At 35.8% G+C, this 19,491-nt stretch overlaps 1 protein-coding gene across 2 annotated transcripts in view; it reads right to left on the bottom strand.

Moving 5' to 3' along the window:
- Positions 1-19,491, bottom strand: part of LOC123552416 (uncharacterized) — a 39,196-nt gene that overhangs the window by 17,469 nt on the left and 2,236 nt on the right. For both annotated transcript variants that reach the window (XM_053541928.1, XM_045342074.2), the window contains exons 2-5: positions 6,139-6,386; positions 5,009-5,056; positions 2,818-2,894; positions 1,822-1,876 (exon numbers count right to left, since the gene is read on the bottom strand). In XM_053541928.1, the coding sequence (XP_053397903.1) occupies positions 1,822-1,876; positions 2,818-2,894; positions 5,009-5,056; positions 6,139-6,327 (369 nt within the window). In that variant the 5' untranslated portion in view covers positions 6,328-6,386. The remainder of the gene's footprint in view (positions 1-1,821; positions 1,877-2,817; positions 2,895-5,008; positions 5,057-6,138; positions 6,387-19,491) is intronic.

The following is a 19,491-nucleotide window of genomic DNA, read 5'->3' on the forward strand; positions in this document are numbered from 1 at the left end:
AAAACATGGCCTCTTGAGTGTAAACAAGCATTTTCTTTGATTTGACCTAGTTACCTAGTTTTTTACCCCACATGACCCAGATTGGAACTTGTCCAAAGGTTCATGAAAACAAACATTCTGACAAAGTTTCGGGAAGATTGGAGCAAAAAAGGTGGCCCCTGAGTGTATACAAGCTTTTCCTACGATTTGACCTAGTGACCTAGTTTTTGACCCCACATGACCCAGATTTGAAATCGTCAAAGACTTCATGATAACAAACATTCTGACCAAATTTTATGAAGATAGAAGAAAAAATGTGCCTCTAGGGTATAAACAAGCCTATTCTTTGATTTGACCTGGTGACCTAGTTTTTGACCCCACATGACCCAGATGAAAAATTCATCCGATATTTCATGCAGACAAACATTCTGACCAAGTTTCAACCACATCAAATGAACAAGAGTGTTAACAAGCTTTCCCTTTGATTTGACTGGGTGACCTAGTTTTTGAACCCATATGACCCAGTTTCAAACTTGGCCTAGGAATCATCAAGATAAACATTCTGACCAAGTTTCATGAAGATAGGGTCATAAATGTGGCCTGAAGAGTGTTAACAAGCTTTTCCTTTGATTGACTGGGTGACCTAGTTTCTGACCCCATATGACCCAGTTTCAAAATTGGCCTAGAAATCATCAAGATAAACATTCTGACCAAGTTTCGTGAAGATAGGATCATAAATGTGGCGTCTAGGTTGTTAACAAGCTTTTCCTTTGATTTGACCTGATGACCTAGTTTTTGACCCAACATGACCCAGTTTCAATCCAGGCCTAGAGATCATCAAAATAATCATTACGTGCAAGTTTGTATCAAATCAAAGCATAAATGAAACCTCTATAAGGCTGAAAGGGCCAAAATAGAAAATTTTGCCGGTTTCAGGGGCAGTAACTCTAGAACCCACGATGGAATCTAGCCAGTTTTCAAAAGGAACCGAGATCTTATTGTGACTTAAGTTGTGTTTAAGTGTGGTTAAAATCAAATATAAAATGTCACTTTTATCGTGTTCACCAGGTAAAAATTACCAAATTTTGGCTCTTTCAGGGGTCAATCAGGGGCCGTAACTCCGGAACATATAATTGGATCTGACAGATTCCGCATGGAATCCAAGATTTATTGTTGTTGAAGATATTTTGCAAGTTTGTATCAAATCAAACCATAAATGAAGTCTCTATATGGCTACAAAATCCAAAATAGCAAATACTGGCCCTTTGAGGGGCCATAACTCTGGAACCCATGATGGGATCTGGCCAGTTTTCGAAAGGAACTGAGATATTATGCCAATACAAGTTGTGTGCAAGTTTGATTATAATCGATTGCAAAATGTTGTCTCTATTGTGTTCACGAGCCAAAAATAGCAAATTTTGGCCCTTTAAGGGGCCATAACTCTGGAACCCATGAAGGGATCTGGCCAGTTTTCGAAAAGAACCAAGATATTATGCCAGTACAAGTTGTGTGCAAGTTTGATTAAAGTTGATTGCAAAATGTGGTCTCTATCCTGTTCACAAGCCAAAATTAGCAAATTTTGGCCCTTTAAGGGGCCATAACTCTGGAACCTATAATGGGATCCGGCCAGTTTTAGAAAGGAATTGAGATATTATGCCAATACAAGTTGTGTGCAAGTTTGATGAAAATTGATTGCGAAATGTGGTCTCTATCGTGTTCACAAGAAAATGTGGACGGACGGACGGAAGACGGGCGATCACAAAAGCTAACCCTGTCACTATGTGACAGGTGAGCTAAAAACAGCATAGTCCCACATTAATAAATTGTATAAAGTATACTTACAACCAAGAGTTCTCCATCATACTGCTCTCTGATCAGTTTCTGCAATCTCTCTTGCCTAAAATACATTATACAGTTTACAAATCAGTATCTCTAGTTCCTTAGTGATAGACAAAACATTTTACTTCGACTTGAAAAAACAAACAATGTAGTGTGCAAGCATTTCTGTTAAATGTGTTGCTGCACAGCCTCATATACATGTACATCATGTAAACAAGGCATATACATTGTATAAACATTCTGAAAGTACAACAGAAACCTGAAATTTTTGTTCTTAGTTTTTATTTATCTCATACTTGCAAGCATGGACACGCCTTTATGCAAATTTCTTTTTTCTACTTTGATACATTCAGCTGTAAATATACAGGACAACCAAAGTCACATTGTCTAGAAGGCGTTAAAGTACATTCATTAAGAATGATACTGATAAAAATGCTGCTTACAAAAAATGGTATAATGATGATAGTGGTACAGTCAAACATGTTTATAAAGATCATTCTAGTGAGAGCTTAAAACATGGTTTTAACTAGCAGGACTGGCATTTGCCTCAAGTGCTTTTTGTCTCGGGTTTGGAAACCGTTGTTTATCACTGGTCACTATGGCTACTATATTCATGTTATTCAAATCTATTTGTCTATTAAGACAAATTAACACAAGTTAACACAAGATATGCGATAATATTGTTGACTTTCCATCTTCAGTGCAAGAAAACAGCCAAAGGGACCCCTCAAAGCAGTATTAAGGACCCCTGGGTAGAACAATTGACAATCAAAACAAACCAGCTAGTTAGTTTACTCACACTTGAGAAGGGCTTCAAACAAACAGTCTTGATTAAAAGTGAGCAACTTTAATCAATATGCTATGAAGGCACCTCAATCAATATATAAGTTTAGCTAGGGGATCATCATGGCCTTAGATTGCTCTTTAAGATATTGATGTAAATGTGGACCAATGTATGGACATCAGTCTGACGCTATATATATATAAGTTCATACTTACATCTGCCATCCAAAATGTCTGCTGTAAACCATATCTATTCCTCCATCCATAAACCCAAAACTGTTAGCTGGGGATACCTGGTAGTTACACAAACAAAGAATGTGTCTTGAAAATACTATATACTTCACCCAGAAAGAATCTTTGCCTGTAGCAGAGATTAAATCCTTGATTCATCTTATTTTTAACTCCATCACATTTTGCCAATGATGAATATTTTTATATATATAATGATTCATCAGAGGTATGATCAGTTGTTATATCACTAGTATTTATGAGAAATAAAACTATATATCAACATTTCATAATATATAATTATATATATGATCAAATAGATCGAGCAACTGATTTCTTCTAAGTTTTAACACATGATCATTTACACTACAGTCGACATCATACTTGCGACCACCTCTATTAAGCGATTTTTGTATTAAACGACCGGTCAAAATCCCTCCCAAACGTTTTCAGTACGTAAATTCATTCCATTAAACGACTTTTTTATTAAACGACTAGCGACCACATTAATGTAGTCCCAACAGGTAAAAATATTCGACAAAAGTATCTATTAAGCGACTGGGTACCAAAATTCTACCGGGTATTTCTTCATCTGTGTAATTAGTGAGTACGTTTTGCACATGACTGAATGCAATTAACCTTGTATCAGTCAAACTGACAAACATTATCTAGGTATAATTTTTACGGTTTGTGGACTTGGCAAAGTGTTCACGATGTTAAGACAAATTTTGAAACCAAACATGTATGTTCATAATAAAAACAGTTACATTAACAGTTAAAAATAACTTTTCTTTTCATCTGACTGAAATTCATTAAGAGACCATTCCATTAAGAGACCATTTCTTAGCAGTCCCTTGGGTGGTCTCTAAAAACAATGTTGACTGTAATTCAATGTATTCACTTAGCGCCATAATACAAGTTTGATTTTTCTATCCTGGTAGGCAACAAAGATTTATTTTAGTACAAGTATAAAACTGATAGCAAACTTTGCCAAGAATGATATACCGTAGATGTAAGACCTATTGCATCGTATTTGTTAAAGATTTGCATTAGACTAATTAATGCTTAATAGATGAGATATATAATAAATTCCTGGCAACCTTTATGCTGCCCGTATAATGGCTACCAGGAATTATTCTAGGTTTTCTACATCATTGACGATATGACATCACTTCCGGTTAATCAATTACACAAGCAGAACTACCTTAAGGATGTACGAGCGTTTTTTTTCAGGATATCCGCCATTTTGAAAAATGTTTCTTCAAATATTGCTTTCTAACAAAAGTTTTGCCAAAAATTAATGCTAAATAATTAAAATATGGCTTATAATGTACCATTTAACCAAATATATTATGCTTTTTGTGAAAAAAAAAATGTTCACCCTTATATTTTGGCTGGCATTTGTCTAAAATTGACATAAGATTTACAATGGGGTAGGGGTAGGTAATTTCAAATATCTACTGAAGTAGATCAGGTTTGGTTTTGATATTTTTCTGACTTATACATATAATGTTAAGCTATAAATAAAATAAAAGTTTTCAAGACAGCACTTTATATTATTTAGAAAATATAAATTAAAACAAAAAGAACAAAAAATATCAAAATCCACCACTTTTTAACAGTCTTTTCTTAATAAATCTCTTAGATGCACGGTGACCCCAACTTTTTTTCTTTCCATTTTGAAGCATTTTGTGTGTCATTAATGCTGCAAAATATTTTGAAAATCTTAATGTCAGAATTTTTTTTGTAGATCTAAACACGTTTTTCCATTTATAAATAAAGTGGGTGGGGTAATTATGTCAACATGTAAAAATTAAAGATATTTGTTAGTGACATTTATGCTTATATAATACTGACATCATTATATATTCATATTAACCTGTAAAACCTGAAATCCCTATAAGATTAAGTAGGATATTATATGTTTTATAAAGTACCAACTTTTTTTCAATTTTACAAAATTTCAGAAATGCGTAAACAATGGGTGAAGAAAATACCCTATAAAATTAAAATGAGTTCGGTGACCTATGTTTTTTCTGCTCTTGTTTGTCTTAGAAACTAATGTTGTTCAAGCTCACAGGGAATGAGAAAATTCTTAACGTTAGAAAAAATTCACTCGTACATCCTTAAATATGACAATAGTTTTAGTTATGCTGTTTTATGTATGAATTTCACTTACAATAGCATCCGCAGCAGGCCCCTCTTTGAAAATGTCTCCTTTATAAACCTGTAGAAAATGAAACATATAAAAATGTAACAAACTGAAAAAACTTTCAGCACCACTCACTGGGTCTCCAGTCCAGGACCTCTCATATCTATGGCAGAGACTCTTCCACAATGCTATAAAAACAAACTGAGGCCGAGTCTATAGCAGGCTGTATACGTAAGTACACTCTTACACTCTACCTGATTACAAAATTTGTTCCCACTGCATTACTGTTATAACCAATTTCAACATAAACAAGTGAAGTAAGGTCAATGCAAGAAATGTTCATGCATGTGACAGAATCCAGCAACCCAGGCTAATACCCAGTTATTGGACCTTTATAGATACGTGACATCATCTCTGATGTCATTTTTCTATGTGTTATTGCATTAAAAAGTTTGTTAATGTCAGTATTTTATATGATTAAATGATTTATATAATCTAATTCTCATAATTGCTTTTAGGTATATAATATAATAAACAAATCATTAAAGAACTTATTAAATGGCAATGACATGCCTTTATATTATATGGCCAATACAGTCCAACTTTGTACCCTCAAACTCAGATAATTCAAACACCATCCCTAGCTCAAACTTATTGTCAAGTCCCAGTAAAATCCCTATGTTGTATATTGTTTTGGTGGCTTGAACAACCGACAACTCGAACAAAGTTTGCCGGTCCTGTTGAGTTCGAGCAAACGAAGTGGGACTGTAGCATTCCTATTAAAGCCTATACTAACACTCCAGCTATGCCCTCAAATATATAGGTTTAGTTTAATTTTGACCTCAGTGAAACAAACATTTTAGCCAAGTATAAATAAAGTTTTCCATGCAAATTCGAGCCATCATGGCATCAGCAAGATCTGACATAACCTTTGACACCTTCTGTGGCATTGCCCTTTCAGATATGACCTTTGTCCTATGGCAACACTACATTTCAAGCGGGCCAGACTTGACAATATGTTTTCTTTTGTGCAACTGCACATAGCAAATATTCATGCAAAGCTATTCCTGTTATCATTTTATGTGTAAAAGTTCAAACTAAATTAAATATAAAACAGAACTATAAATTTCAAAAAAGAGTAAAATCTATAAAATCACCTGCACTCTATCAGGAATGTAGTCCTTGAAGTGGATTTTCCACTCATTAACCAACTTTTGTTGCAGATCACAGAATTTGTAAATGACCTTGACCTTCTCTTCTGTCTGACCTTGACCTTCTGTGACTTTCTCGACACCAGCAGCCTGACTGTCAGTTGTTACATCTTTGTTCTGTTCATGTGATTCCATCCTGTCTAGTTTATTATGGTTTAATAATAAGTCTCAATCTATCTTTGTAGTTACCTCCCCTGATGTATATGAAAAGAAAATGAAGATTGGCAAGATATGGAATGGAAGATATACATGTCTAAATTGATGTAAACCTGCTGGATTATTAACCTGAAATAAGCAGGGCCCTCCTTTTATAATTTTAGGATGGAAATTTGACACTATTCTACCCAAACAGACAATACACATACATATCTACTTTCCCTTTCTTTTGTTTAAAGTCACCCTTTCCCCAAAGTGAAAGATTAAAAAATATCATTTTCACCTTCTCAGAATGTGTCATTTGTTTCATAAGTTAAACAGCAATACCACTGAAACAAGAGCTGTGCGTAAGACAGCCAATGCTCGTCTATTCAAATTGTTGTCCCAGAAGCAGGAATATTACCCTAAATGTTAAAATATCTAGAGTTTCAATCCAGTATCTTCATTAGTTTTGGACATAGTAACTTGCTCGCAAAACTTTAACCAGGATTTTCTAAGTCCAAAAGGGGGCATAATTTGGCCAAAATACATGTCACAGATATGGGACTTGACCCAGTGTGATTGGTAATTGACCTAGAAAAAGAAAAAAAATAAGTTTCAAAGCTATATACCTTGAAATGATAGCTAAATGTACTTGCAAGCAAAACTGTAACCAAGGTGTGACGCCGACACCAGGGCGAGTACAATAGCTCTGACTATTTGTGCTAAAAATATACATGCACTACTATACAATTATCGAATGGCTTGCCGGTCAATTTTCAAACGTATTGGCCTGAGGTCCTTTGAACCAGAAATTATAGTTTTGACTATCGACTGGCAAGCTGTTCAATAAGTGTTTTATTACTTGACATCAGAAATTAACATTCATATTTTTTTTCTTTAATACTCAACTTTAGCTAAGCAAAAGTTAGTGCTGAACTACAGACCGGTCAATTACACAAACTATTAACTGGCAATTTATACAAGAGCTGTCACAGGAGACAGCATGCTCAACTATTTCGATGCTGGATAGTGAAACTGGGCACATCTGAGGAAGCTGGAGCTGTCACTGGAGTGTTTAATGACTCCAATGATGGATTAAGATATTGCCATGGACAATAGCTTGAGTCTGTGTCAAAAATATTAAGTAACTAGAAAATGCTTTTGTAAAAAAGCGCATGTCTCCCCCAATGCATAGTCCTATAGGCAAGAAGTCAATAGGGGTCAGGAGCGAAAGTCAAAGAGACACTGATGGTTGGCTGCAATAGGGATCATCTACTTGGCATGTCCAGTCATCCCGCTAAATTTCAACACTCGTGGCCTAGTGGTTCTCAAGTCACTGTTCAGGCTCCTGTGACCTTGACCTTTGATCAAGTGACCTCAAAAAAATAGGGGTCATCTACTCTGCATGTCCAATCATCCTATTAAGTTTCAACATTGTAGGTCAAGTGGTACTCAAGTTATTTCCAAAAAATGATTTTACATGAACAGGCCACTGTGACCTTGACCTTTAATAGACTGACCCCAAAATCAATAGGGGTCATCTACTATGCATGTTCAATCATCCTATGAAGTTTTAACATTCTGGGTCAAGTGGTTCTCAAGTTATTGATCGGAACTGGTTATCAATGTTCAGGCCCCTGAGACCTTGACCTTTAACGGAGTGACCCCAAAAACAATAAGGGTCATTTACTCTGCATGAACAATCATCCTATGAAGTTTCAACATTCTGGGTCGAGAGGTTCTCAAGTTATTGATTGGAAATGTTTTCCATGTTCAGGCCCCTGTGGCCTTGACCTTTAACAGAGTGACCCTAAAATCGTTAGGGTATATCTACTCTGCATGACCAATCATCCTACGAAGTTTCATCATTCTGGGTCAAGTGGTTCTCAAGTTACTGACCGGAAATGGTTTTCAATGTTCGGGCCCCTGTGACCTTGACCTTTCACAGAGTGACCCCAAAATCGTTAGGGGTCATCTACTCTTTATGATCAATCATCCTATAAAGTTTCAACATTCTGGGTCAAGTGGTTCTCTAGTTATTGATCAGAAATGGTTTTCAATGTTCTGGCCCCTGTGACCTTGACCTTTGATGGAGTGACCCCAAAATCAATAGGGGTCATCTACTCTTCATGATCAATCATCCTATGAAGTTTCAACATTCTGGGTCAAGTGGTTCTCTAGTTATTGATCGGAAATGGTTTTCAATGTTCAGGCCCCTGTGACCTTGACCTTTGACGGAGTGACTCCAAAAACAATAGGGGTCGTCAACTCCAGCAGCCCTACAACCCTATGAAGTTTGAACGTTCTAGGTCAAATGGTTCTCCAGTTATTGCTCGGAAATGAAGTGTGACGTACGTACGGACGGACGGACAGAAGGACGGACGGACAGGACAAAAACAATATGTCTCCTGGGGGAGACATAATAAGAGCGATAAAGATAAAGTGTATCAAAACACTAAATAAGTATAATTCTAACCAAAAAGGGGGCATAATTCATAACACATTGGTGCAAGAGTTATGCATCTTGTGTCATATGATGTGAGTGATGATGTGGAACAATTAATTCAAGTTTGAATCAAATCCATTTAGTAATAACTGAGATATAGTGAAAATGCATCAAACTTAACCTTAAATTCTAAGTAAAAGGGGGCATAATTCATGAAACATTGAGTTATGCACCTTGTGTCATATGATGTGGGTGATAAGGTGGAACAACTATTTTAAGTTTGAATCAAATCCATTTAGTAATAATTGAGATAGAGTGAAAGTGAACCTTAAATTCTAATTAATATTGGCACTAGAGTTATGGACCTTGTGTCATATGATGTGAGTGATGATGTTGAACAATTATTTTAAGTTTAAATCAAATCCATTTAGTAATAACTGAAATAGAGTGAAAGTGCATCAAAACTTTAACCTTAAATTCTAAGTAAAAGTGGGGGGGGGGGGATAATTCATTAATATTGGTACTAGAGTTATGGACCTTGTGTCATATGATGTGGGAGATGATGTGGAACAAGTATTTTCAGTTTCAATCAAATCCATTTAGTAATAACTGAGATAGAGTGAAAGTGCATCAAAACTTTAACCTGAAATTCCAAGTAACAAGAGGACCATGATGGTCCTGAATCGCTCACCTATCCCCACATGACCCAGTGTTGAACTGAGTATGACGTCATTATTTCTATTATTTGACATAGTGACCTAGTTTTTGAGCACATGTGACCTAGATATCATCAAGATAAAAAATTCTGACCAATTTTCATGAAGATCCATTGAAAAATATGACCTCTAGAGAGGTCACAAGGTTTTTCTATTATTTGACCTAATGGCCTAGTTTTTGAAGGCACGTGACCCACTTTTAAACTTGACCTAGATATCATCAAGGTGAACATTCTCACCAATTTTCATGAAGATCTCGTGAAAAATATGGCCTCTAGAGAGGTCACAAGGTTTTTCTATTTTTCAACCTACTGACCTAGTTTTTGACTGCACATGACCCAGTTACAAACCTGACCTAGATATCATCAAGCTGAACAATCTCACCAATTTTCATGAAGATCCGTTGAGAAATATGGCCTCTAGAGAGGTCACAAGGTTTTTTCTATTTTTAGACCTACTGACCTTGTTTTTAACCCCACGTGACCCAGTTTCGAACTTGACTTAGCTATCATCAAGGTGAACATTCTGACCAATAATCATGAAGATCTCATGAAAAATATGGCCTCTAGAGAGGTCACAAGGTTTTTCTATTTTTAGATCTACTGACCTAGTTTTTAACCCCACGTGACCCAGTTTCGAACTTGACCTAGATATCTTCAAGGTTAACATTCTGACTAATTTTCATGAAGATCCATTGAGAAATATCACCTCTAGAGAGGTCACAAGGTTTTCCTATTTTTAGACCTACTGACCTAGTTTTTGACCGCACGTGACCCAGTTTCGAACTTGACCTAGATATCATCAAGGTGAACATTCTGACCAATTTTCATGAAGATCTATTGAGAAATATGGCCTCTAGAGAGGTCACAAGGTTTTTCTATTTTTAGATCTACTGACCTAGTTTTTGACCCCACATGACCCAGTTTCGAACTTGACCTAGATATCATCAAGGTGAACATTCTGACCAATATTCATGAAGATCTCATGAAAAATATGGCCTCTAGAGAGGTCACAAGGTTTTTCTATTTTTAGATCTACTGACCTAGTTTTTAACCCCACGTGACCCAGTTTCGAACTTTACCTAGATATCATCAAGGTGAACATTCTGACCAATTTTCATGAAGATCCTTTGAGAAATATGGCCTCTAGAGAGGTAACAAGGTTTTTCTATTTTTAGACCTAATGACCTAGTTTTTGACCCTACGTGACCCAGTTTCGAACTTGACCTAGATATCATCAAGGTAAACATTCTGACCAATATTCATGAAGATCTCATGGAAAATATGGCCTCTAGAGAGGTCACAAGGTTTTTCTATTTTTAGACCTACTGACCTAGTTTTTGAACCCACGTGACCCAGTTTCGAACTTGACCTAGATATCATCAAGGTGAACATTCTGACCAATTTTCATGAAGATCTTATGAAATGTATGGCCTCTAGAGAGGTCACAAGGTTTTTCTATTTTTAGACCTACTGACCTAGTTTTTGATGGCACGTGACCCAGTTTCGAACTTGACCTAGATATCATCAAGATGAACATTCTGACCAACTTTCATAAAGATCCCATGAAAAATGTGACCTCTAGAGTGGTCACAAGCAAAAGTTTACGGACGCACGGACGGACGACGAACGACGGACACCGCGCGATCACAAAAGCTCACCTTGTCACTTTGTGACAGGTGAGCTAAAAAGGGGGCATAATTCATGAAATATTGGTGTGAGAGTTATGGCCCTTGTGCTATATGATGTGGGTGATGATGAGGAATAACTATTTTATGTTTGAAACAAATCCATCATGTAATTACAAAAATAAAGAGAAAGTGCATCAAAACTTTAACCAAAGTGACGCCGACGCCGGGTCGAGTAGGACAGCTCTCCATACTTCGTATAGTCGAGCTAATAAGGAGTCATGTAATAATATCAAATATTCAACCCAGCAGTAAAACTCCAAACAACTTACAGCATCAATTTTGAGCAGAAGGAAATTTTGTTTCGTTTTTGTTGTGTTTTATGTAACATTGACAAAGTTAAGATCATTATGGCAAATGTCCAGTTTTAATGTTAGATTTTATTATTTATTTTGTTGGGTTTAATGTTGCACCGACACAATTATTGATCATATGGAAACATTCCAGCTTTGATGTTGGAGGAAGACCCAAGGTGCCCCTCCGTGCATTATTTCATCACGAGCGGGCACCAGGTGGGTAGAACCACCGACTTTCCGTAAGCCCGCTGGATGGCTTCCTCACATAAAGAATTCAACGCCCCGTGTGAGGCTTGAACCCACATCAGTGAGGGGCAAGTGATTTAAAGTCAGCCACTGTAACCACTCGGCCACGTAGGCTTCTTTTAATATTAGAGCAAGACCCATAGTGCCCCAAGCATCGTTTAAGACATGGCATCTTGTTAGAACCACTAACTCAGGGTTGGCATTAAAGGGGGAAATACTCATATTTCTCAGGATGGCAGGAAATACTGGGAATTCCGGGGAAATACTGAAAAACCACATATAATACTGGGAAATATGGTGTAAAAAGACAAAAAAGTATCAAATGCAGATCTTGCTAAATATAATAACATTTTCAACCTTTCACACCATCACATGCTGTTATTATCATCTTCTCACATTAACTGATCATGGATGAAACATCTGACAACCTTTTGATCACTCAATTAGAGTGTACTATTGCCTGAAACATTAATATTAATGTGACAGGTAAGCTGATAATTAATCTTTTTTCAATCAATACATTTTCACCTTAAACATGATATTCATCTTATTTACCATTAGTTCCACACTCTCCCTATTGATCTAAGTGAGTATAGTCTTGTATTTTGTAAACAATAAAGTGAGAAAATATGCTTTTCGTTATCTTATAATTTCATTCAAAAATAATTATGTTATAGAAAGTGTTTTTTTCCAAATATTAATATTTTTACACACTGATGAAAAAATGCTACCATTTGTGCCAAATTTGTAAGTTCTATATCTGCTGCATGTGAAAGCATTATGTGCACAAGATATATATACAATGTATACTGTTTTCTCATATTCTCAGGGGCCAAAGAGGTTGTTCTATTCCTAGTAACAGATTAACCATTTCATAAACAGTATTTTGGTGTAATTTTGTAGAAAATTCACTTGTCTTTCAGATGGAGCCATGAGAAGTTACAGAAATTATCTGGTTTTAATTGTTTTGATACAGTATTTGATACCACCCCCAACCTCAGAAATTGACCAAGAGTTTCTTGTATTCCCGTATGTGGATTTAGATTTGACTCTTCAACACAAACAGCTTGTTAAATTTAAAACATTTAAATTACCATGGTGCAATAAAGAGATATATTCTGTAGTAAATGCATGAAGAAAAATGGATGCGTTCAGATCACTTGAAATTTCCAGTGTGTCAGTTTTGTCCCATATCTGTCTAGAAAATAACAAACATTTTATGTTTTGTCAACTTTAAAGCAAAAAACGAGAAAATGAGAAACCCTGAGATTACAAGAACAAGAGGACCATGATGGTCCTGAATCGCTCACCTCTTCTCACATGACCCAGTTTTGAGTATGATGTCGTTTTTTCTATTATTTGACATACTGACCTAGTTTTTGAGCTCATGTGACCCAGTTTTGAAACTGACCTAGATATTATCAAGATAAAAATTCTGACCAATTTTCATGAAGATCCATTGAAAAATATGGTCTCTAGAGAGGTCACAAGGTTTTTCTATTATTTGACCTATTGACCTAGTTTTCGAAGGTACGTGACCCTGTTTTGAACTTTACCTAGATATCATCAAGGTGAACATTCTCATTAATTTTCATGAAGATCTCACGAAAAATATGGCCTCTAGAGAGGTCACAAGGTTTTTCTATTTTTATACCTACTGGCCTAGTTTTTGACCGCACGTGACCTAGTTTCACAACTGACCTAGATATCATCAAGGTGAACATTCAAATCAATTTTCATGAAGATCCATTGAAAAATATGGCCTCTAGAGAGGTCAAAAGATTTTTCAAATTTTAGACCTACTGACTTAGTTTTTTATCGCAGTTGACCCAGTTTCAAACTTGACCTAGATATCATCAAGATGAACATTCAGACCAACTTTCATACAGATCCCATGAAAAGTATGGCCTCTAGAGAGGTCACAAGGTTTTTTTTATTATTTTACCTACTGACCTAGTTTTTTAAGGCACGTGACCCAGTTTCAAACCTGACCTAGATATCATCAAGGTGAACATTCTGACCACTTTTCATGAAGATCCATTCAAGGGTATGGCCTCTAGAGAGGTCACAAGGTTTTTCTATTATTTGACCTACTGACCTAGTTTTTGATCGCAGTTGACCCAGTTTCAAACTTGACCTATATATCATCAAGATAAACATTCAGACCAACTTTCATACAGTTCCCATAAAAAATACGGCCTCTAGAGAGGTCACAACGTTTCTTCATTATTTGACCTACTGACCTACTTTTTGAGGGCACGTGACCCACTTTCGAACTTGACCTAGATATCATCAAGATGAACATTCTGACCAATATTTATGGAGATCCATTCACAAGTATGGCCTCTAGAGAGGTCACAAGGTTTTTCTATTTTTAGACCTACTGACCTAGTTTTTGAACGCACATGACCCTGTTTTGAACTTGACCTAGATATCATCAAGATGAACATTCAGACCAACTTTCATACAGATCTCATGAAAAATATGGCCTTTAGAGAGGTCACAGGGTTTTTCTATTATTTGACCTACTGACCTAGTTTTTGAGGACACGTGACCCACTTTCGAACTTGACCTAGGTATCATAAAGATGAACATTCAGACCAACTTTCATACAGATCCCATGAAATATATGGCCTCTAGAGAGGTCACAAGGTTTTTCTATTATTTGACCTACTGACCTAGTTTTTGACCGCACATGACCCACTTTCGAACTTGACCTAGATATAATCAAGGTGAACATTCTGACCAATTTTCATGAAGATCTAATGAAATATATGGCCTCTAGAGAGGTCACAAGGTTTTTCTATTTTTAGACCTACTGACCTAGTTTTTGATCGCACGTGACCCAGTTTCGAACTTGACCTAGATATCATCAAGATGAACATTCAGACCAATTTTCATACAGATCCCATGAAAAATATGGCCTTTAGACAGGTCACAAGGTTTTTCTATTATTTGACCTACTGACCTACTTTTTGATGGCACGTGACCCAGTTTCAAACTTGACCTAGATATCATCAAGGTGAATGTCCTGACCAATTTTCATGAAGATCTTGTGAAATATATGGCCTCTAGAGACGTCACAAGGTTTTTCTATTTTTAGACCTACTGACCTAGTTTTATGGCACGTGACCCAGTTTCAAACTTGACCTAGATATCATCAAGATGAACATTCTTACCAACTTTCATAAAGATCCCACAAAAAATGTGACCTCTAGAGTGGTCACAAGCAAAAGTTTACGGACGCACGGACGGACGTTCCTACATATGGATACTTATGTGGCTACTCTTTTGTTCTCTCTATTGTTCTTTTAGCCACGTAAGAGAAAAATAGCCACATAAAAGCCTGACGGAATGAATGACATCAAAGAAAAAGTACAGTTACCTATTGTTCCTATAGCCACCTAAGTATGTGAGCTCGGACGGACGGACGACGGACGCACGCTGCGTGATCACAAAAGCTCACCTTGTCACTATGTGACAGGTGTGCTAAAAATGGATATACAGTACTGTCTAAATATAAAATTTTGGAATATTGGTGATACCAAAGCACTAACTAAAATATCAAATAATTAAAATAATATATCTGCTTTTATCTAAGAAATAAAAATAAAGGAACAAGGTCATTCTTATATCATCCTAACTCTACTGTACCTCACTTCTTAATTTACAAAACATTCCAGTCTATTGTATGTTTTCAGTATTTTCAAAATGTAAATATATTACATAAATTAAAAAAAAAAACACCTTAAAATTTTGGTTTTTGTTTCTAAATATGTGTTTTCACGAATTTAATTTTGTAAAAGAAGATAGTTTTGAGACCACGACTCTTGCTGAAAAACAGCAAACCTCAAGTTTTCGGACTGTGAATAAATATCACATTTTTAAAGGTGGTCTGGCAGATGGGTGAATTGAGTTTAAATATGGATGGATAGAGTGTAATGACTTATTTTTGTGTCCTTAGAGCCCCAAAATTATCAAAAACCCATACAACTAGGACTACTTAATCCACCCACATTTAAACACAAACAGCCCATGTGTCAGACCTCTTTGATCACAGTCATGTATTGTTGTATAAATGTTTTGGTGTTGTATTTTCTGCTAAACAGCAAAACGTTTATTTGTAATTTTGCTGACTTCTTGCATAGTCGCAAGTACGTAATGTTCTAAAATGGTATCAAGACATTACACCTCCGGGACATTTACACCCTGGGTATTTACTCCTCCTTTATTTATATACTATAAAGTTTTGACAAATGAAAGTTTTTGTCAGAAAATTCTGATTTCGACTATTAGGAGAGCAAACTGTGACTAATACTCTATTGCAAGACCTCCGGTTCTAAATGGTAACGTAATCCTAGCCACTGCCTATTAAAAAGGAAGTGGCTACGGGTCCAGTAACCGGACCTCTAGACAACACGTACAGGACCGGCTAGAGGTCCGGTAATCAATACGAATACTGAGAACGGTATTTACAAAGAGATGGGAGAACTACAGTTTATCTTTAAAAACGGGAGCTGATTTCAAAAATTTGTTTTCGTATTTTTTCTCATAGTTTTAAATACATGGCACGTTACAGGAAACATAAGTATTTATAATTCTTAAATCCCGGGAAAAACATGATCGCAAATTCGACAAATAATTAATAGCAATTTGTACGCTGTAATCGGAAGCTTTTATTTTTATTGTGTTTCTTGTTTTTTCTTGGACTGATGAATTAAAATAATAAACTTAAGTTTTTCTTTAGTATTTAAGAGGTGGATTGTGCTCATGAATTGTTGAATTCGTTTTACTGCTGGAGTCTACAGGTCCGGTAATCAATATACATGTACTATTATGAACTGGAATAGCAGTGTATATGGTATTGCTGGTAAAAGTTATGATTAGTTGTCATAAAGTTGCCTTTATTACGTTTATTTTTGTAAATATTTTATGTACTCGGCTTCGATACATATTGAATATGAAATTTCAACAGCAATTTCCGGTAGTCACCGTTTTTTATTTGGCAGTGGCTAGGTAGCCTGTTCAGGTCTACGTAGCCAGTTCCGGCTACCTAGACTAAAGGTCTAGGTGGCCGGCTGTATATATATATATACATATCATATATGAACACGTAAGTCAAGGTAGCCGGCTTTAATAAACTTTGTTATTAAGGATCATAATATTAGTTAAATAAATTACATTTTTTTTTTATTAATTATATTTACTATTTGTGATTTACCTGTTTATTTTGCCGTATTTACGCACTCATATCATATCAGTCGATATTTTCTTATGTTATCAAGAAATGATCAAAGTGTCGTTATCGTCATCGGCGTGTTTATAAATTAAAAGTAAAGTTTTTAATGAGTTTTTGTAGTTTGTTATATACTGAAAAAAAAAATAAATTTTTTTTTGATAGAATAGTCAATTGTCGGCAATCCTTTAGAATTAGATCTTTTGATATGTACATGTAATTATCTTTCACATTTATCACGCTGCCTTAGGAAAAAGAGCTTATATGTTCAAACAAACAATTAGAACCAATCGAGATCATTAACTAATAGACAAATCTGCGGAGAAATTATTTAATTAATTAATTAAAGATGCATATAGAGGTGCAAAAGTGATGATCACTTAAAATTTTCACTTAAAAAAGGCACACAAAATGATCAAACGCCGTTATCAAGGTTTAATATAATGTTCAGTAGAGCCGCATCATTTAATGTACGATGATGCTCTTTGTTTTGCCCTTTTTTTTCTTTTTTTTAATTGTTTTGTTTTGTTTTAAGAATGATTTGTTTGTTTTGTTTTGTTTTGTTGGATTTAACGTCGCACCGACACATGATAGGTCATATGGCGACTTGTTTTAAGAATGAATCACGGTATCTCAAATAAGTATCAATAAGTATCAAGTACGTTTTAACATAACAAAATGTCGGCCAATATGATATGAGTGGGTAAATACGGCGAAATAAACAGGTTAAACACAAATAATAAACCACAAGAAATGTAATTTATGTAACTAATATAATGATCCTTATAATCCTTTATAGATACAGTTTATTAAAGCCGGCTACCTTAACTTACGTGTTCATATACGATATATATATATAGAGCCGGCTACCTAGACCTTTAGTCTAGGTAGCCGGAACCGGCTACTAAAGGTCTAGGTAGCCGGAACCGGCTACCTAGCCACTGCCTTTTTATTTACTCAAGCAGTAAAACGAATTCAACAATACATGAGCAAAATCCATGTCTTAAATACTGAAGAAAACATTAAAAAACAAGGATAAATATCAAACAGGGAATGCCAAGTTCCAAAAACATAGCCTCCCCAAAACGAAACCCACAGCACGCAGACCTGCACACCACAAACACATACGCACTCGCACACAAAGCAAACACACGAAGACAAAACGAACAATCAAAGGAACACAGTGGGGCACCGCCTTGGAATGGTCAGTGGCAAAAACGCGGTGACTGGGGAGCTTAAACCGGTTTATGGTGCGCACCCAACCTCACTCTTACCCCTACCATGTTCCAAAGACACGGGACAGTGTAAATAAATGTAATCCCCGCCAGGTGAATCTCTAACATACGTTATGGAAACAAAAAGGCATGGCATGTAAAACACAAAAATGCTCCTGTATAAATATATAAAAAGCAAACCTTAAGAACCAAAAACGTATGTACTCAATGCCTTTGTAGAAGACAGACTGAGAGCAACAAGAGAAACACCATTAAAGGGCCAGAAGACAGATATCAAAACAGTTCAGTCCTGGTGGGATTTAAAAACTGCTTATCATAGAGTCCTCCCCCTTTTCCGTCAGACACAATCAAAGAGGGAAGCGTAGTATCCAACTGTAAACGGATTGAACACTAAACATGCGGTTTGTCTCAAAACAGTTGGGTCGTAACCTCTTTTAATAAAGGCAGTGGCTAGGTAGCCGGTTCCGGCTACCTAGACCTTTAGTCTACGTAGCCGGTTCCGGCTACCTTAGACTAAAGGTCTAGGTAGCCGGTTCTATATATACATAACGTATATGTACATGTAAGGTCAAGTTAGCCGGTTTTGATAAACTGTATTATAAAGGATCATTTTATTAGTTAAATAAATTACATTTCTTGTGATTTATTATTTATATTTTGTGACTTACTTGTTTATTTCGCCGTATTTACGCACTTATATCATATCTGTCGATGCTTTGTTATGTTATCATGTCGTTTTTGTCACTGGCGTGTTATAATGGCGCGTTTATAAATTCTTAAAATATCTTTTAATGATTTTTTTTAGTTTGTTATATATTGAAAAACATTTTTGATAGATGATGTCAACTGACGGCGATTCTTTAGCATTAGGTCATTAGTTATTATCTTTCGTATCTAGAATATTACGCTGCCTTAGATAAAGAGCTCATATGTTCAAACAAACAATTAGAACCAATCAAGATTATTGACTAATAACAAATTGGCGGAGAAATTTTGTAGTAGTTAATTAATTAAAGACGCACAATCATAGAGGTGCGAAAGTGATGATCACCTACAATTATCACTTAAACGGGCGCAGGAAAGGATCAAACGCTATTATGTTCAGTTGAGCCTCATCATTTAATATACATTGATGCTCTTTGTTTTGCCCTTTATTACTGTTTGTTTTGTTTTGTTTCAAGAATGAATCACAGTATCTCATATATGTATTGAGTACGTTTTAACATAACAAATTGAAAATGTCATGTCGCCCGATATGATATGAGCGCGTAAATACGAAATATACCGGTTAAACGCAAA

Source organism: Mercenaria mercenaria, chromosome 4 (genome assembly GCF_021730395.1).
Source record: "Mercenaria mercenaria strain notata chromosome 4, MADL_Memer_1, whole genome shotgun sequence".
Lineage (NCBI taxonomy): Eukaryota > Metazoa > Mollusca > Bivalvia > Venerida > Veneridae > Mercenaria > Mercenaria mercenaria.